Here is a 17,909-nt window from a genome sequence, read left to right on the forward strand (position 1 = left end):
AAATAATAATAATATGGCTGAGCAGTTGTTGGGTGGCTCACCATTGTATTAAATTTCTTCTAATATATAAAAACCCATTTACTTCTACTGGACCCACAAAGATTGCACAAAATGGGACTATATTCAACCCAACTGTAAACGTTACAAATATGCAAACAAACCACCTGTTGAGATTTTTTAAATTGTTAGTCCATGTTTCATTTTTTTTTTCCAACTTTTCAATATTTCCAGGTACTCTTCCCCCACAATCCAAAGATATGCAAGTCAGGTGCAATTCCAAATAAGACATAAAATTGCCCATAGTCTGTGTGTGTGTGTTAGCCTTTTGATCGACTGGCCACCTGTCCAGTGTTTTCCTGCCTTTGGCCCAAGGCTCCGCTCCACACCTTCATAGAGCACAATAAGGCAAATTATCTGCATGACTTTTGTTGAGCCAATATCTATTTCTTAGGCTTCATCATTTTTTGTTATTTTCACTTCATTTTGACTGAAAATCAGCCTTCCACATTTTAATGACTACATTAGAGGTTATCAGATCTAATGAACAGGATACACCATTTTAAGGTTAGTTTAAGGAATAGCTCTGTTCACAACCATGTGAACAGCATTTCCAATATTTTTAATATAAAAAAGTCTGTGCTTAGTGTTTGTAAATATAACCTCTTTTGACAATTAAAGAAAATTGATGTTTTAGTTTGACTTTATTTCATATTCAAGACAAACAAACAAAATGAAAAACAACATCCAAATCAGTATATAAGTTAAAAAAAACCCCAGATATATCTGTAAATGCATCTTAATTTAAATCTTGCTCACTGAGAAGTAAGTTTAAGTGCCTTTCAGTTATGATCACTGTAGATGAAGAGCTAACAGTATCTACTAGTATCTATTGGTGCAGGTACTAGTGGTCCCTAGGCTAATTTTGTGTCCTGGTGGTTGTTTTCTTCATCCAAGCCATGTGACATCAGAGGTCCTCATGTTTTTCAGGTGAATCGCCAGTTTGGACACCCTCAGAATTAAATGCAGGCTCGTCCTTGTTCTCTTCTAAAATGAAAGAGCAAATTATAGAAGTATGAATTTATGTGTAAAACAACTTAGGAATTTATACATAGGGTGGATATCTGCCCTCTTACTATAACGGGTAATAATTAACTGAACATCACTGTAGAAATGTTGAAAACCTCAGTGGTGGTACAACCAAATGCCCAAGGAATTGCTTACTCAAAAAATGAATACTATCATACTATGACTATTTCTGCCATATCTTCATCTTTTAGGAATATGGTATTTCAAATATCAGTTATTATTTACTCACCCCCATGTTGTTTAAAAGCTGTATTATCTGCATGAATATTTATTTGGGTGAATTCAATGCAAGGCAGTACATTCACTTAAACACTTAACGCACCTAAGATTGTCAGAAATAAAGTACATGTAGCTTACTTATAGTTTACCAAATGTCCTGATCGGTTTTGGTTAAAAAATAACCTGATAACAAAGCACTTGGAAAATTATCAGCGATATTATCATACTCATGGGTAATTTATTAAAGTAAGTTTTTAATTATGACACCATCTACTGCCATTGTATTGAATTTATCCAAAAGGATATCCATTAAATGACCACCTTTTGTATTCTGCAGAAGAAAATCAGATGTGTGTAAACAGTGTAAGTACCTATTCACACCAAGAGCAAACATTCACTAAGGATTTGCTCTAAAACTAGTTAAACAAGCACATAATGCTTCCTTCAACCATAACACACTCCTGCTGTCCTTTAATACATACTGCTTCCAATTGCTCACATATCTACAAAGCCACGAAAGAGTGTATGGTCCAACTTTGATCATTGCCATTAAAGGTGCCCTAGAATTAAAAATTGAATTTACCTTGGCATAGTTAAATAGCAAGAGTTCAGTACATGGAAATGACAGTGAGTCTCAAACACCGTTGTTTGTCTCAACATAACACCGACTGTTACGTAACAGTCGGGATCATTAATATGTACGGCCCCAATATTTGCATATGCCAGCTCATGTTCAAGGCATTACACAAGGGCAGGACGTCTGGATGTGCACAGCTGAATCATCAGACTAGGTAAGCAAGCAAGGACAATAGTGAAAAATGGCAGATGGAGCGATAATAACTGACATGATCCATGATATGATATTTTTAGTGATTTTTGTAAAATGTCTTTCTAAATGTTTCATTAGCATGTTGCTAATGTACTGTTAAATGTGGTTAAAGTTACCATTGTTTCTTACTGTATTCATGGAGACAAGACTGTCGTTATTTTCATTTTTTTGACACTTGCAGTCTGTATAATTCATAAACAACTTCATTCTTTATAAATCTCTCCAGCATTGTGTAATGTTAGCTTTAGCCATGGAGCATACTATCAAACTCATTTAGAATCAAATGTAAACATCCAAATAAATACAATACTTACGGGATTAGACATGCTGCATGACGAACACTTTGTAAAGATCCATTTTGAGGGTTATATTAGCTGTGTGAACTTTGTTTATGCTGTTTAAGGCAAGCGCAAGCTCCGGGGGCGGGGAGCACGAGAATTTAAAGGGGCCGCAGCCTGAATCGGTGCATATTTAATGATGCCCCAAAATAGGCAGTTAAAAAATGAATAAAAAAAAACAACTATGGGGTATTTTGAGCTGAAACTTCACAGACACATTCAGGGGACACCTTAGACTTATATTACATCTTTTAAAAAGACGTTCTACGGCACCTTTAAAGTTCTACCATGTGAGACAATGCCAACACAGGTAAGGTATATTACACAATGTTTATGAGCATGAAGATAAGTGATACCCTTGCAGGTGCCTTCTTCATCCTTATAGCCATCAGCACAGGTGAGGCAGCTATCGGCACCAGGTCCTTTGCAACCAGAGCATCCAATATTGCATGCTGGGATATAAAATAACAGTACACTTTATTTTACATTGTCCATGTTACATGTTAATACAGTAATTTAAGCATAATTACAAGCAACTAACCTAAACCTAAGCCTTAACCTACTGCAAGTACACTTAAATAATATTAGTAATCACTCAGTACTAATTTGTTTAATTACACTATAATAACGTGATATCTCACACCCCTAATTCACACTGCACCAACAGATGCAGAACAATGGAAAAAGACACTTTGTCTGATTAGTGTTACCACTGTCACCATCTGTTGCCGTTTATCGGGTTTTGTTGGATTAGTATGTTACCCCGGTCAGCATTGGTGAGCACTTTCTTTTCATGAACTAAACATGTTCAATCGACGTTTGTCAGGTCGTGAAATGTCTGAGAAGTGAAGTACGGTAATCTGGTGATTGTCTATGTCTGTCAGCGCAGTGTGAATTTGCCTTAACAAGGACTTAAAATAAAGCGTTACTAAAGTAATAGAGGCTAGATAATTAACATTACTTCAACAAACCTTTACAGGAGAAAGAACCATCTGTGTTTAGGCAGTATTGGTTATCTTTGCATGGAGCTGAATCTTTGGTGCACTCATTGACGTCTGCAATGGAGAAAATTTGGAAAATGAGGAAAATGCAAGATCAATAAAGGGTAAAGACAAAATATATGAGAATTACACATCACACATATTAAACATTCAAAAAGTATTTAATAAACTTACAAGGTTCCAACACAAGAGCAAGGTCACATTTTGGCTCAAAATCAATGGTTCTCATTTACTAAGCTTGCATGCACACAAATTTGTTTGTGAAATCTGCGTACGAACATTTTCACAAACAAATCATGATTCACCAAAAACATTCATATTACATTTTATTCTAAATTTACGGAAAGAAAAACAAAAAAAACAAAACACATAACCAAAAAACACTTTCTCTGTGCAGCCTTATAATCATGTTAAGTTACAGATGGTACTCAAACTGATTGCAAAAAAAAAAAAAAAAGTTTTTTTTTCATCCCGGGTACCGTAGTGGTTTGCAGCGGAAATTCATTTCTGCTCTTGAACGCTAGTGGTGCTATAACCATAGATTTTCACATTATGAAGTGTACGTATCGCAGCAAATTTTCGCGAGTAGCAGTCAACTGCACATTGTGGTGATTAAAAAAATACTATCAATAAGATTAGTAAATTGTGTTTACTTTTTCATGGACTGCACTTTAATGCAGTAATGAATTAATTGTTAATTCATTAATAATACCCCATATTTCTTTTTAAAAATATTTCTTAATAGGACTATGTATTATGTTATTTTCTTCTTGTGTTCAGAGTATGAAGAAAGTGTATAACTCTCTAAGTTCAAAAAATGTATGCTATGTCCTACGCCTTCCCTATTCAACTAAGGCAACCCCAGTTTACACTTTCTTCCTAACTTGAATATGGTATGCGGTCTGGCGGAAGCTAGATATTTTACTTCATAACTTGTTAAATATGTCTTTTTTTCTTGACAAATGAATCGTTTCGCTTCAGAAGGCCTTTATTAACCCCCAGAGTCGTGGAGTACACGTTTATGATGGATAGATGTGGACGGAAATGGTAGAGTACAGACCCACTCATGTTTATCACTATTGCAAAGTAAAAATAATCAGCTCATTTCACATTATTTGTTGAGGAAATTTCTGGCACTGACTGAGATATGATGGTCTTGAGGTGTATTTTTAAGTGCAAGAGGGCCGTGTTCAAATCTTGATCAGGGGTCGCGCTGCATTTTGGGGAAAACAGATTTTTTGCAAATAACACAGTTTATGCTTAATGGGGAAAACCTAACAACATAAAACAATTGTTATTTATGATAAAACAACTGACATTTTCGCTGTAATAGCTACAATGTCTTTTTGAATTTGTTCTGAATTATAGACTAAAGCGCGTTCATATTAACGTCTTTGAGGCTGCATCGTTAAATTTGCATCCCAGACACAGCAAATACAAACACCAATCTCTCTATTCAAACCTGCAATAATTAATGAGTTTAACTGTCCCAGGACATTATGTAAGCCCGTGTTGAAAATGTTTAGGCCAATTTACAAATGTCACAGCAGCCCTATGCAATGTTGCAAACCACCTGCGCCACCTGGTGGTGATTTCACGACGAGTGTCACTGGTATGCATTTAACGCTGCGGCGTTACATGCGGCGATAATAAGCATTTTGTACCTACTGTATAATTATAATTGTATTTTTATCAATTTTATTAATATTATATATTAATATTATTAATATTAAGATGTTTTTAGATAAAGCAGTCAGAAATACCCCCCCTCCCCCCCATGAATTTTAAGTGTTCCATTCGTTTTCCAGGCATTAAAAAAATAACATAAAATTCCCTTGAACCACGAGTTCACGGTAGCCATGGGAAACTTTTTCTTACCGATGCATGCTCCTTCTTGGTCTTCCTCCCAACCATTTCTACATTCCTTACAGTCCTGATTGGTTCCTCCAGTGCAGGTAACACAAGACTCATGACAATCTTAAAAACATAAATTAAAGAAACAGAATTACAACTATATAACTGCAAAAAATGACATACTTCTCAAATATCATCAGCATAAGTCATAAAACTTGCATTGACAAATTTACATCAAAATGGCTTTAGTATGTACCATTTGCTTTAATAACAGCATGCACAATGCACCTATTCTTTGTATTTGATTTTTCAATATTCTAAAACCTTTTCCAGATTTTAGATTTTAAAATCCATATTTTCAAGGTGGTCTCAGACTTTTGGACGCCACAGTATACGGACAAACTCCGTTTTACAAATATTATAACTACAGAACTTACAGTGGATATTAAAAGTATACATTTCTCTGTTAAAATAGCTGGTTTATAAAAATAAAAAAGAAACGTTCGCACTAATCAACAAACTCATGTGAAATAGTCACTTCAGGTCGAGACAGGTATACTCCAAAAATAAAGTCAGTTTTTCCTAGATTTTTCTGACATCTTGCTTGCATGCATGCTAACGTGCACACACACACGCGCGCACACACACGCGCGCGCACACGCGCACAGTTAAGGAACATCACACAACCAGAAGTGCCATTTTCACAAACATCAACAACACTGCAAATGTGACTGATTTTATACAACAGTTTAAACAAGTAGTCAATATTAACTGACATTTTTGACACTATATTGTTTGTTCTTGCTCTGTATCACCAACAAACATTGTTTCAAACAAATCCACAGCAGAACAGTTGCCTTCTCTGTGCAACACAGCTGTGATTTGTTACTGAATGATTCAGTGTTTTTAAACAAATTGGGTGAGTCAGTGGCTCAATTACATTTAATTCTTAAATGAAAAAGCCACTGTGTTTCCTCTGCATTGTAAAGATGGCTTTTGATGATACTTTCTCTTCTCAGAAATGTGTCACTTTGGGTTTTAGTAGTTCACATTAAAAAGGTGCAACAGTTCTGATATGATTTATATTAGTTTCATTTTTTATATTACATAAACAAGCTGTTTTAATAGGTGTATGTATACTTTCCATAGCCACTGTATATGAGGGTAATCAAGTTGTTTATTTTGTGTACCTTTGCACAAGGAGAATGTATCATTCCTAAGTGCACTAAAATATCCATCACTGCAGTCCAGACAAAACTCCCCTTCATATCCCTTATCACAACTGCACTTCCCGTTTCCAGCCCTTGTTCCATCTCCATCACATTTGCCATTACCATGGCACGGTCTGTCAGCTCCTCCAACACAAGCTTAAAATACAAAATAAGATACAATTTTACAAGATAAGTTTTCATAATTAAGACGGGGAGCAATAAAGTCTCCAACAACATAAGTGCCTGAATGGTAACTGTTCTAGCTACACAAACTCAGTTCCATGCATTTCAAGAAATTTTGCATGCAAAAGCACTGTAATATGTTTTTTGTCTCTTTTCCATCAGCTTATAGCTAGCTACCTGAATCAAGTTTAATGGATTAGAAGATTAGAGATTTAAAGGTTACTCTTTTGTCTCTGTTTTGTACTGAGATTAAAGTAATGCAAGAACATGTGAAAGGGACAGTTCACACAAAAATGAAAACTCTCATTAATTACTCAATCGCATGCCATTCAAAAGAAGATATTTGATGAAATCTGAGAGCTTTTTGTCCCTTCATAGACAGCTACACAACTGACACTTTGACGCTTCAAAAAAAAAAAATTATATATATTTTTATTCACATATAAACATTGATCAGCAAACATAAACAGAAGCTCAACCGAGCCTGCTTCAAGTGCGAGAACAAACCTCTTGTGGAAGCTCAAACAGGCTGCGTAACACATGAGAATGAACCTCACTGGTTCTTGCAGAGGCTTGAAACATGCTGTGCAACAAGAACAAATATCATTGTTTCTTGCACACATCAAGCAAACATGTTTGAGCTTCTGTTTACCACAACTGATGTGCGAGTTGATGAATGTTTATATGTGAATAAAAGCCTAAATTAAATCTGTTCATCATATAAAGTGATCGTGTCTCTCCAGAAAATTCGGACTAAACCGCTCAATTCATTCATATGGATTAGTTTTACGATCGCTTTATGAACTTTTTGAAGCATCAAAGTGTCAGCTGTGTAGCTGTCTATGGAGTGACAGAAAGATCTAAGATCGCATCAAAAAGATCTTCAATTGTGTTCCGAAGATAAATTAAACTCTTTGAAACAACATGAGGGTGAGTAATTAATGACAGAATTTTCATTTTTGGGTGAACTATCCCTTTAAGTATGTACAAATTACTGTGCACTTGCAATGTGTTGGGTAAGCATTTGTATTTGCATTTGCATACTTTGGAAATTTTTTTGTGGCCTAATACAGTAAGGCTTTAATTCACTTACTGTTGCAGTCAGGACCAAATGAACCTTTAGGGCAGCACACTTTGATGGTCTCAATACAAAACCATTTAAACAGATCTGGGTGTTTTGTTTTCCTGCAACAGAAATGCAAACAATTCTTAGACTTCTTTTTTCTTAGATTTCTTAATTCGATTAAATGGATGTTTTCCATAACGAGATAGAAGTCCAAAGTATACATCCATTGTCGGCGTGCCGTACTGTATCGCACAGTGCGCATGACATAAATTAATTGCACGTAAAATGATTACACACAATAAGCAGCAGAGGTCTTTATGAGAAAATTTATATTTTGAGGGGTGTTCTGTTTAACCCATCCACCATGTAATACACACACACATTGTATGTATGCATGTAATAATATATATATATATATATATATATATATATATATATATATATATATATATATATATATATATATATGCGCGCATGCATCGCAGCTTGTTGCATATAGGGCTGCAGACCAGTCAGGGTGCCCATGCTGACCCCTGTCCACTGCCGAAAGCGACGGCAGTGGGCACGTGAGCATCAGAACTGGACCACGGAGCAATGTAAGAAGGTGGCCTGGTCAGATGAATTACATTTTCTTTTACATCACGTGGATGGCCGGGTGCGTGGGCATCGCTTACCTGGGGAACACATGGCACCAGGATGCACTATGGGAAGAAGGCAAGCTGGCAGAGGCAGTGTGATGCTTTGGGCAATGTTCTGCTGAGAAAACTTGGGTCCTGCCATCCATGTGGATGTTGCTTTGATACGTACCACCTAACTAAGCATTGTTGCAGACCATGTACACCCTTTCATGGAAAGGGTATTCTCTGGTGGCTGTGGCCTCTTTTAGCAGGATAATGCACCCTGCCACAAAGCAAAAATGGTTCAGGAATGGTTTGAGGAACACAACAACGAGTTTGAGGTGTTGACTTGGCCTCCAAATTCCCCAGATCTCAATCCAACCGAGCATCTGTGGGATGTGCTGAACAAACAAGTCCGATCCATGGAGGCCCAACCTCGCAACTTACAGGACTTAAAGGATCTGCTGCTAACATTTTAACACAGCACACCATCTATTGGAGTCCATGCCTCACAATATTAGGAAGGTGGTCATAATGTTATGCCTGATTTATATTTATATATGGCATCATTTTGTTTTGTTGTAAAACAATCACAATATTAAACTGCCAATAATATAAACCAGTAGAAAATGACAGACAGTTGTCATTCACTGTATTGCATTAATACAAAGTCAGTTAATATGATTTTTTTTTTTTCTCAAAATTAATTTTAATAGTATTTTTGTATCGTGACTGCAGAGGAAGAAACCTTTATGGCGTAGCCATGCACCCCTAGTAGACCGTCTCATTCAATGCTGAGGAGGACTCAGAAAGAACATGACAGCCACACAAATGGATTTTTAAATGCAAATTATTGTTTTGTTTGTTTGTTTCCAAGAAAGAAAAAAACAATACAGCCATAATTGAAATGCAGGCTCCTAATTTTTGGGTCTGTCCTACAAAATGCAAGACGGCTGGTCACCCTACCCAAGTATATGATGCTGCTGCTTTGTCTTTCAGAGCAGTAGACTAATACTGGAACGCAACAGCTATAGTGCGAACAGGTCTGCCTCGCACACAGTCAAATGAAGAACGCTCAGAAAGGCTTGCCTACTCAACAGTGCACGAGACGTAACGGCACGCAGAAAAATGAAGTATACCTCAGCCTTGAGAATGAAGTCTTCAGTTATTATGGCACAAATTCTCCATCAGAGTTCCTGACCTCTTGAACCACCATGTCTCAAAGTGTTCCTCATTTTCTTCCAACATGTGGTTGCACTCAAAACTGCTGCTGTAACACACGCCCTCCAGTATCTCCATCAGCCTAATCTCACTGAAAAAAAAAAATAGAATGACTGTAAGCAGTCTATCTTGACAAGTTACAAGTGCATTTTCATTAGCTCATTAGTGCATGCAAGTAAATGTTTTGAGATGTTTTGTTCAATTTTATTCTTCTCACCTCGACTCATATTTGGAGAGTTTTCGCTCTTCCCATTCTGTGTTTCCACCACCAAAATTGTAATTTGCAGTTTTTTCAACACCCTGTGAAAAACGCATAAGTTAAAACTTAACATATCTAAAAAGACCCTAAAACATATTCGGACACTTGCCTCACATTTAACAGGGTTTTCAAGACCTTTTCAAGACCAACTAAAGGAAATTTACGGAGCAAATTGAAGGGAACACAATACACCATTCAATTTTTCAAGTCTTCATTTTACATTTGCGTCTCAAGTCAAGTCACGTTTATTTATATAGCACTTTTTACAATGCAGATTGTGTCAAAGTAGCTTTACAGTGATAGAGGAAACATCATTTTAGCTGTACAGCAGCTCTAGAAGAAAATGGTGTCATTGTCCAGCTTAAGTAAATGCATCAAAGATGCTTCAATATTTGTATTGGAAAACAGGACAAAAGTACTGAAGATGACATTTTTTTGCAATGCATGCAACATTTAATGCCATAATGAATTTAAGACTTTCAGCTCTGATTTAAGACCTTTTTAACGCCATAATTTGTGTAAGGGCTAATTAAGACTTTTTAAGACCTGCAGAAACCCTTTTTAAACATGTCTGAATGCCACTACAATGAATGTATAATTCCTGATGCTAGAGACTTTCTAAGAACTAACACTTTTCTGAATAGCATATGTATTGTTTTGTCATTTAAAAACTAACAAACTTTTTATTTCAAAGAAATGTCACTTTAAATGTACTCTTTCTTTAAGATAGAAAATACATACCTTGTCAAAATTGTCGACTATTTGTCTGCATGTTGAGCATAACGCGCTAAAGTCCTTTGTATAGATAAATCCAAGTGGTAGAAACAAAACAACAAACATCAAGTTAAAAATACTATATGACAGTAACATGGTTTCGTCAAGTGTATTGTCTAGCTTCAATGCTGTCAGGTAAGAAAACACTGTTTTTTCTGGGTTTGTCTCCAGCTAGTTAGGATGCCCTGAATCAACATCTAGTGCCTGAAATTATGACACGTTAAGTATAAAGATGTGTATAATGTCACTTTTACATATCTCCATGCCGCCACACCAGCTAGACATTCAATTCGGATTTCCGCGTCAGCCCTTCGGTAACATTGTGTCTTTATGTAATTGGAGAGTTCTCCTGGCCATCAACGTATAAGCCAATGTTATGCCTCCACGCGCAAGTGTATCCGACTGTGTCCCGCAGTGCTACAAACCCCGCCCCTACAAGTTACGCCCCTCCAACAAAACAACCAATAGGGAATCCCTGATGTCGTCACTAGTACCGCTTTTCTTCTATTTCACGTTCTTCGCTTTTTTTTCTTCTTACTTTCGCCACCTAGCGATAAGGTGGTATGACTGTCTTAGACAAGTCTTGAATCAATTAGAATCACTTATCATAACTTATGCTGTGTCCAAATTTGCCTGCTTATACTATGCCCTAAAATATAAAGAATATCAATATAAAGAATACATAGAGAAGAAATAATACAAAGAAACTGTGGGATATCATGAAATCCATTACAAATAGGATTTCTACCAGGAAACCACTGCACAAAATAGATGACATTATGACAAATGATTTGAATAACTTCTACATCAGGTTTGATTAACATGATTTCTCTCTAGACCGGGACAGTGCCATTAATACCATAACAATTGATGAGTGTGTTCCAAAGATAGACATAGTCCCAGGGAAGTCATACGACTTTTTAAAAGAATAAGTACTAATAAGGCAACAGGCCCTGATGATGTCTCAGCCTTTCTTTTGAATATATGTGCAGAGGAACTTACACCAGCTTGGGTCCCTGTCTGTCAGGGTCAGTTGACTTTCATATAGTTCCATTTCTCTGGAAAAAGGCAATCTTTTCTCCTCTTCCAAAACAACATGTTCCCCAAGAAAACAATGATAATAGACCAGTAGCCATGACTTATGTTGTAATGAAGTGTTTGGAAAAGCTTATGGTGTGGAAGCTGAAGTCAAACATTAAGGGACAGCTAGACCCATATCAGTTTGCCTATAAAGACAATCGGTGTACTGATGATGCTACACTAACCATACACTAACCAATTTATTGTGCAACATCTTGATAACCCCAAGGCCTGCGCTAGACTATTAAGTCTATTATTTCTAGACTTCAGCTCTGCTTTTACTCTGTGTCCTTCTCAGTAAGCTCAGACAAATGTCTGTTAATCCATATATTATTAGGTGGTATCACTCTCTTTTGACCAATAGGACCCAGCAGGTCAGAGTGAACCAGACATTATCTGAGTCTAAAATCATCAATATAGATTTTCCTTGGGGATGTGTGAGTTCTCCCATTTTGTTTACGTTATATACGATTGTACAAGCAGTCATTCCAGCACTTTTATTGTAAAGTTTTCTGATGACACTGCTATTTTGGGACTTATGGACATGGATACTGACATTTCTGTTTATAGTTTGGAGGTTAAAATGTACAGTGGTGTGAGGATCATCATCTCATTGTAAATACTAAGAAAACAGAAATTATTTTTGACCCGGGACATGTGGGGGATCATTCTCCATTACTGGTCCAGAACACTTGTATTACCCAGGTTCATTCTTCCAAATACATGAAGAATGACTGTAATCTGTCTTGGAACATCCATGTGATTTCTGTATGCACTAGGATCCAACAGAGACTTTACTTCTTGCGAAGACTCAGGGTGTTTGGGGTTGGACTGAGGGTACTGATTTCATTTTATCATGCTGTGACTGAGAGTGTTTTATGTTATGGAATTGTATCTTGGTTTGGTAACATATCAAATTTGAAATCACAAATAAACAGATTGGTTTATACAGCAATGAAAGAGAAGTTTCCCTCCCTCCTAATTCTCTTAGAGAAGGCCATAGAAGGCCAAAACATGCAAAGAAAATTCTAGCGGACCCCTCCCATGTCCTGTACTCCAAATACAAACTACTCCCTAGACACTATAGTGTGCTGGTTAAATACAGAAAAAGATACCTGAATGGGTATAAAAGTTCTTTCATTCCTCTATCAGTGAATCTTCTAAATTCAGGATGTAAGGCAGTGTGAAATGAGTAGTAGTGTCTGTATTTGTTTTTGTGTTTGTTATTATATTATAATTGTATGTTGTAAAAAATAAAGGAATCTTGAATCTTGAAAAGAATGCACTGTTTTTGTGAAGAAAAAGTACACACTTTTGAGTGTGTAGCAGAAGAGTAGGCAAGCTTTGGACATACTACTTTGTGATAATTGCGTCTTTTTTTTTTTTAAAGTAATGTTCAATAACATAAGAACATTGTCAAGGAATTACATACAACATACATATAATAAAGCAAAGAAAAAAACAAGGATTATACAAAAAACAATAAAAAACAAAAGATGAGATGACAAAGAGACATGGCAAGAATGCATACACTACAACTGTATTGATCCATTAACATACAGACATTAAGGGTGCGTTCACACTTGTCATGTTTGGTTCGATTAAAACGAACCCTGGTGCGATTGCTCGGATAGTGCGGTTCATTTGAACATATGTGAACGCTGCCATCCGAACCCTGGTGCGCACCAAACAAGCGGACCGAGACCGCTGAAAAGATGGGTCTCGGTCCGCTTCCAAACGAACTCTGGTGCGGTTCGAATGATATATGAACGCAACCCGGACCAAAGACATGTAACCGAACCAAAAACAGGAAGACGAGACCCTAAAAAGGACAGAATCCTCACGCATGTCGCCTTTTCTTGTCATAGTCGCGAGTTTGCCCATCACAGGCATCAGATGCGCGTCTCCACGCAGCAGATCATTTGTGTGTGTGACGGAGGGATTCCCGCCGGTGTTTTGACTACTTTACACATTTTATAAGCTCTTCACGAGTTACCAGCTGGCCAAAATACCATCACATGCAGGCTACGCACCGCTACGCACACACAACGAGCGCATTTACCTCAGAAAACAGCATTGTTTTGGATGTTCGGTAAGTTCCGTCTGAAAATAGGCGATACGTCATAAAATCCGACCAATCACGTTGTGAATGCATCCCTATGCCTGAAGGTTCGGTATCTTTTGGTTCGGTGATAAAATTGCCAATGTGAACGCTAACCGGACCAGGACTAAATGTTTTTTTTTTTTCTTTGGTCCGGACCAAATGGACCAAACGAACCGAACTACAAGTGTGAACGCACCCTAACATACAGCTTTGTATTTTCTTTACACATTTTTTCTTCATAATAAATCTTAGGGATTTTTTATTATTTATATAAAGAAGAGATTTAAGAAGTGAGATTAATTCAGTTTCAAAGTGGGGATAGGAATACAATTTGCAAACTTTTGTTTATGAATTTGCCATATATTGTCTCTATGCAGATGATTTATTATTATGCTTATAGGATCCCTATCATTCACTACAAGAAACCTTCAAAACTATTAATATTTTCTCCCAAATTTCGGTCTACACAATAAACTGGGATAAATCAATTATACTACCACTTTCTGAAGACGCCTGGGATCCTACAGCTCATAACACATCTCTCCCATTCCACACATGTAACATCACATATCTTGGTATCAGTGTTTCCCCCAAGCTGTCCGAGTTGTTTAATTTCAACTATAAATACATGATCTCAAACGCTGGACAAACCTTCCACTATCACTTATGGGTCGCATTGCTACAGTTACAATGAAAACATTACCTCAAATTAATGATTTGTTTTCACAGCTTTCAATAACACCCACAGATAAATGGTTTAAATCACTCGATTCATTAATTTCTCATTTTTAATGGAAAGACAAAACACCAAAAATATCATTGACAAAATTACAAAAGGCAAAACTACAGGGTGGTTTAGAAGCCCCTAACTTTTTCAGTTTTAATTCTTAGTAACACAATTACAATATCCCCTGCAAACATGCACCTGCGGGGCCCATGCTGGCTTTTTGCGTGCACAATGGGCTAGGGCCAGCCCACACCAAACCTAAACAGGGCCAGTGTGGGCTTGCCCAGGCGAGGCCCACAGCTTTGGGCTCACTGTGGGCTCTATGTGAGCAGCCCACACTAGAAAACTGCCCACATTAAGCCCATGAAGGTCCAGTGTGGGGCAGCCCATTCGGGGCCAAAAGCAACTTTTGTACCTTTGGGCCTATGCAGGTTTTGTGTAGGCAGCCCACTTCCGTTTCCCATGCTCTCTTTGGCTGTATTTTTATATATGTATGTATATATTATATGTATATACAAATGTATGTAAAATAATAAAAATAATCTATAATTAATACAATAACAAAACAGATGATAAATTGATCAAATGACTGGCGGTAAAGTAAAATCTCCTTATATAAATAAGCTGAAAACACTGTCACATGAGCAGCAACAGAACATTAAATGCTAACAGATTTGTCCAGATCTCAGCATCTTTACTTATTACAATCCAGTTTGACTATTTCTTTCATACAAAACTTTTTGATGTTGATGTTTTATTGAATATAGTCAATTTTAAAGTCACCGTTATGGAGGTGAGCGTTTGCTTTAGTTGGACTCTTGACCTTTGACTTTTCAGCATCAGTTGTTGGCTGCTGTTACTGTGTGTTTTTGAAACACATTTGTTTCAGCAAAAATTGTAAGAGAAATTCTAGTTAGGTGAAGTTGATTATTTATTGAAGAGTCAGTCATCATGCAGTGGTCAGAATCAAAGAGATTTACATTTTACAGAGTATAATTTAGGAAATATTTGAGTGGCAGACACCCCAGTCATTGACCATTTCTTTTTTTAATGATCATTAACCAATATTTTCATTAATGGTAATTGTGTGGCACCCTGTGTGTGATTTATTGTTGTAGATTAATAGTGCGGGCCCTGTGTGGGCCCAGTGAGGTATTCCTGGGGGCTAAGTGAGGGCTGCCTGTGCTGGGCCTGCGCTAAGGATTGTTTGCAGGGTTTAGTTTAATGGATTCACAAAAACAACTATAGTATCTCATGGATAGATCTGGAACAAAATCAATGCAACAACACTTCAGCTCCAGATCTTGCTTTACTACCAATTTCAATTAAGAAAATTACTTCAAGAATATTATAATTGTGAGATCACTGACAGCTTGGTGGATAGTGAACAAGATTAATAATTTATCACTATCACCATGTACATGCACCCCAATCTGGCTCAATTCGGACTTTCAACTGTATAATAAACATATCCTCTTTCAATCTTGGCAACAAAAAGGAATAACTAATCTCCATCTTTTATTTAAAAAAAAAACACACTGGTCCAGAAGTCTATGGTCTTGGGGGAGAACACTATGTCCATCAACAAATTAAATCCATAATCAAATTCAGGGTTAATACAATACATAACCTATTACATCCCTCTCAACTGAGGATGAGATAATGAAAATAACTAATTCTAAATAATTAATATCCAAACTTCATAAAATTGTATCAAATACCAATACAACAATGATTCTACCAATGGCTAAATGGGAAAATGACTTGGCTTTCTACCCCAACACCAACTTCTGGAAGGATATCTGTAGTAATATATTTTCTATGACTAGCAAGACAAATCTACAACTTATACAGTACAAGATAATTCACAGAACACACATCACTCAAAAGAAAAAGTTTAAAATGGGTCTAAGCGACAGACACAGACGATTTGTTCACAATGCACATTGGTTAGAACTGATGACTGTTTGCATGCCACATAAGTCTGCCAACCTGTTTATTCATTTTGGATATCAGTGAACGTTAAGCTTTCCATCATTTTGGGCTGTATTCCTCCATCTCCATCACTTTGTTTATTGGGTAATACCACAGAATCTTAATCTTCTGATTAAATTCAAAAATCCACTTTTCATCTCTCTAAGAAAATAAGAAGAAAATAATTCTTCTAAAATGGAAATAAATAAAATATATACATATTAATCACTGGACTAACCTTCTTATAGAATATATCACATTAGAAAAAATAACATACATAAACAAGAAAAATATATTTATATTTACTGACATTTTGAGATATACTGCTCTGGAAAAAATTAAGAGACCACTCCAAGTTCAGAAATCAATGTTAAGTGGTCTCTTAATTTTTTCCAGAGCTGTATGTATATCTCAATATACATCAGAAAACTGGCTCCGGACCCACGCACTCTCCAAATTCTCCTAAAAGCAACTTTGCAAATTTATAGAGAAAGAAAGGGAATAAGGGTAATATATTTAGATATATAAATACTTGAATGTATGTGTATGGTTATGTATAGGTGAATGTGTACACATGTACTGATCTACATTATTGACATAATGTATAGTTTTATTATTATATGTTCTGTTTCTACTATTATAATAGCACTATTGAATGTATATATGCAATCTATACATTTTCTTTCTACCCCTCCCTTTCATTTAGTTATTTATTTATATTTATTTATTTTTTTCTCCTTTATCCATTTTCTCTATTTATTTATGCATTTAATTATTTATAGTTTTTTTCTCTTTACTGTTTTTTTTTTGATGGGGGGGAAGCATTTTTTATTTCTCATGATTGTGTGAGTTTCGCACAACAACAAAACAAACAAACAAAAACAAAAAAAAACATAAAAAACCAACCAAACAAAAACAAACAAACAAACAAAAAACAAGAAGAATATATAAATTAATAGCAGGGCTTCCGTATTATTTTCTACTGGATATTTAAAAAAACGCCTATCCCGGTGTGAAAACGTCCAATTGTATTTTTCTACAACGTAAATACGCCAAACTTTCTTGCTTAGAATTTTTTTAAATAAACATAACAGCTTCAAAAATTGTGTTTTCCATATGGGTGTTTGTAATTTACGTTGTAGAACAATACGTCCGAGTATCGTCAACTTATGTTTACCACAAACCTTACTCATAATAAATTGAAAAATCCATTTTCTCTATGGCTCTCATAGGGCTCTGGATTCAACGTACCGGTTCAATCACAGCAAACTTTCGAGCCGCTAAGCCCCGCCTATTTCATAACTTGTTTTGCTGTCGAATTTCTATTCTACCCACTCATTTCTGTAGCTCAGACGTTTGCGCACGC

At 36.2% G+C, this 17,909-nt stretch overlaps 1 protein-coding gene across 1 annotated transcript; it reads right to left on the reverse strand.

The window, feature by feature from the left end:
• Positions 1 to 748: 748 nt before the first annotated feature.
• On the reverse strand, positions 749 to 10,965 carry creld2 (cysteine-rich with EGF-like domains 2). The gene is made up of 9 exons (XM_067391126.1): positions 10,626 to 10,965; positions 9,843 to 9,925; positions 9,606 to 9,716; positions 7,815 to 7,906; positions 6,518 to 6,694; positions 5,352 to 5,450; positions 3,444 to 3,527; positions 2,829 to 2,924; positions 749 to 1,044 (listed from the first exon to the last, which is right to left on the reverse strand). Exons 1-9 carry the CDS (start codon positions 10,752 to 10,754, stop codon positions 965 to 967), a joined length of 951 nt encoding a protein of 316 aa, XP_067247227.1. The 5' UTR covers positions 10,755 to 10,965; the 3' UTR covers positions 749 to 964.
• Between the last annotated feature and the right edge of the window lie 6,944 nt (positions 10,966 to 17,909).

This window comes from Chanodichthys erythropterus, chromosome 8 (assembly GCF_024489055.1).
Source record: "Chanodichthys erythropterus isolate Z2021 chromosome 8, ASM2448905v1, whole genome shotgun sequence".
Lineage (NCBI taxonomy): Eukaryota > Metazoa > Chordata > Actinopteri > Cypriniformes > Xenocyprididae > Chanodichthys > Chanodichthys erythropterus.

Excerpts from the sequence above, each read along its gene's own strand:
- creld2 (XM_067391126.1), bottom strand. The coding sequence starts at position 10,754 with ATGTTACTGTCATATAGTATTTTTAACTTGATGTTTGTTGTTTTGTTT. Across the intron at positions 6,695-7,814 it reads ATTTGGTCCTGACTGCAACA|CTTGTGTTGGAGGAGCTGAC; the intron begins GTAAGTGAATTA and ends TTGTATTTTAAG. Across the intron at positions 5,451-6,517 it reads TACATTCTCCTTGTGCAAAG|ATTGTCATGAGTCTTGTGTT; the intron begins GTACACAAAATA and ends TATGTTTTTAAG.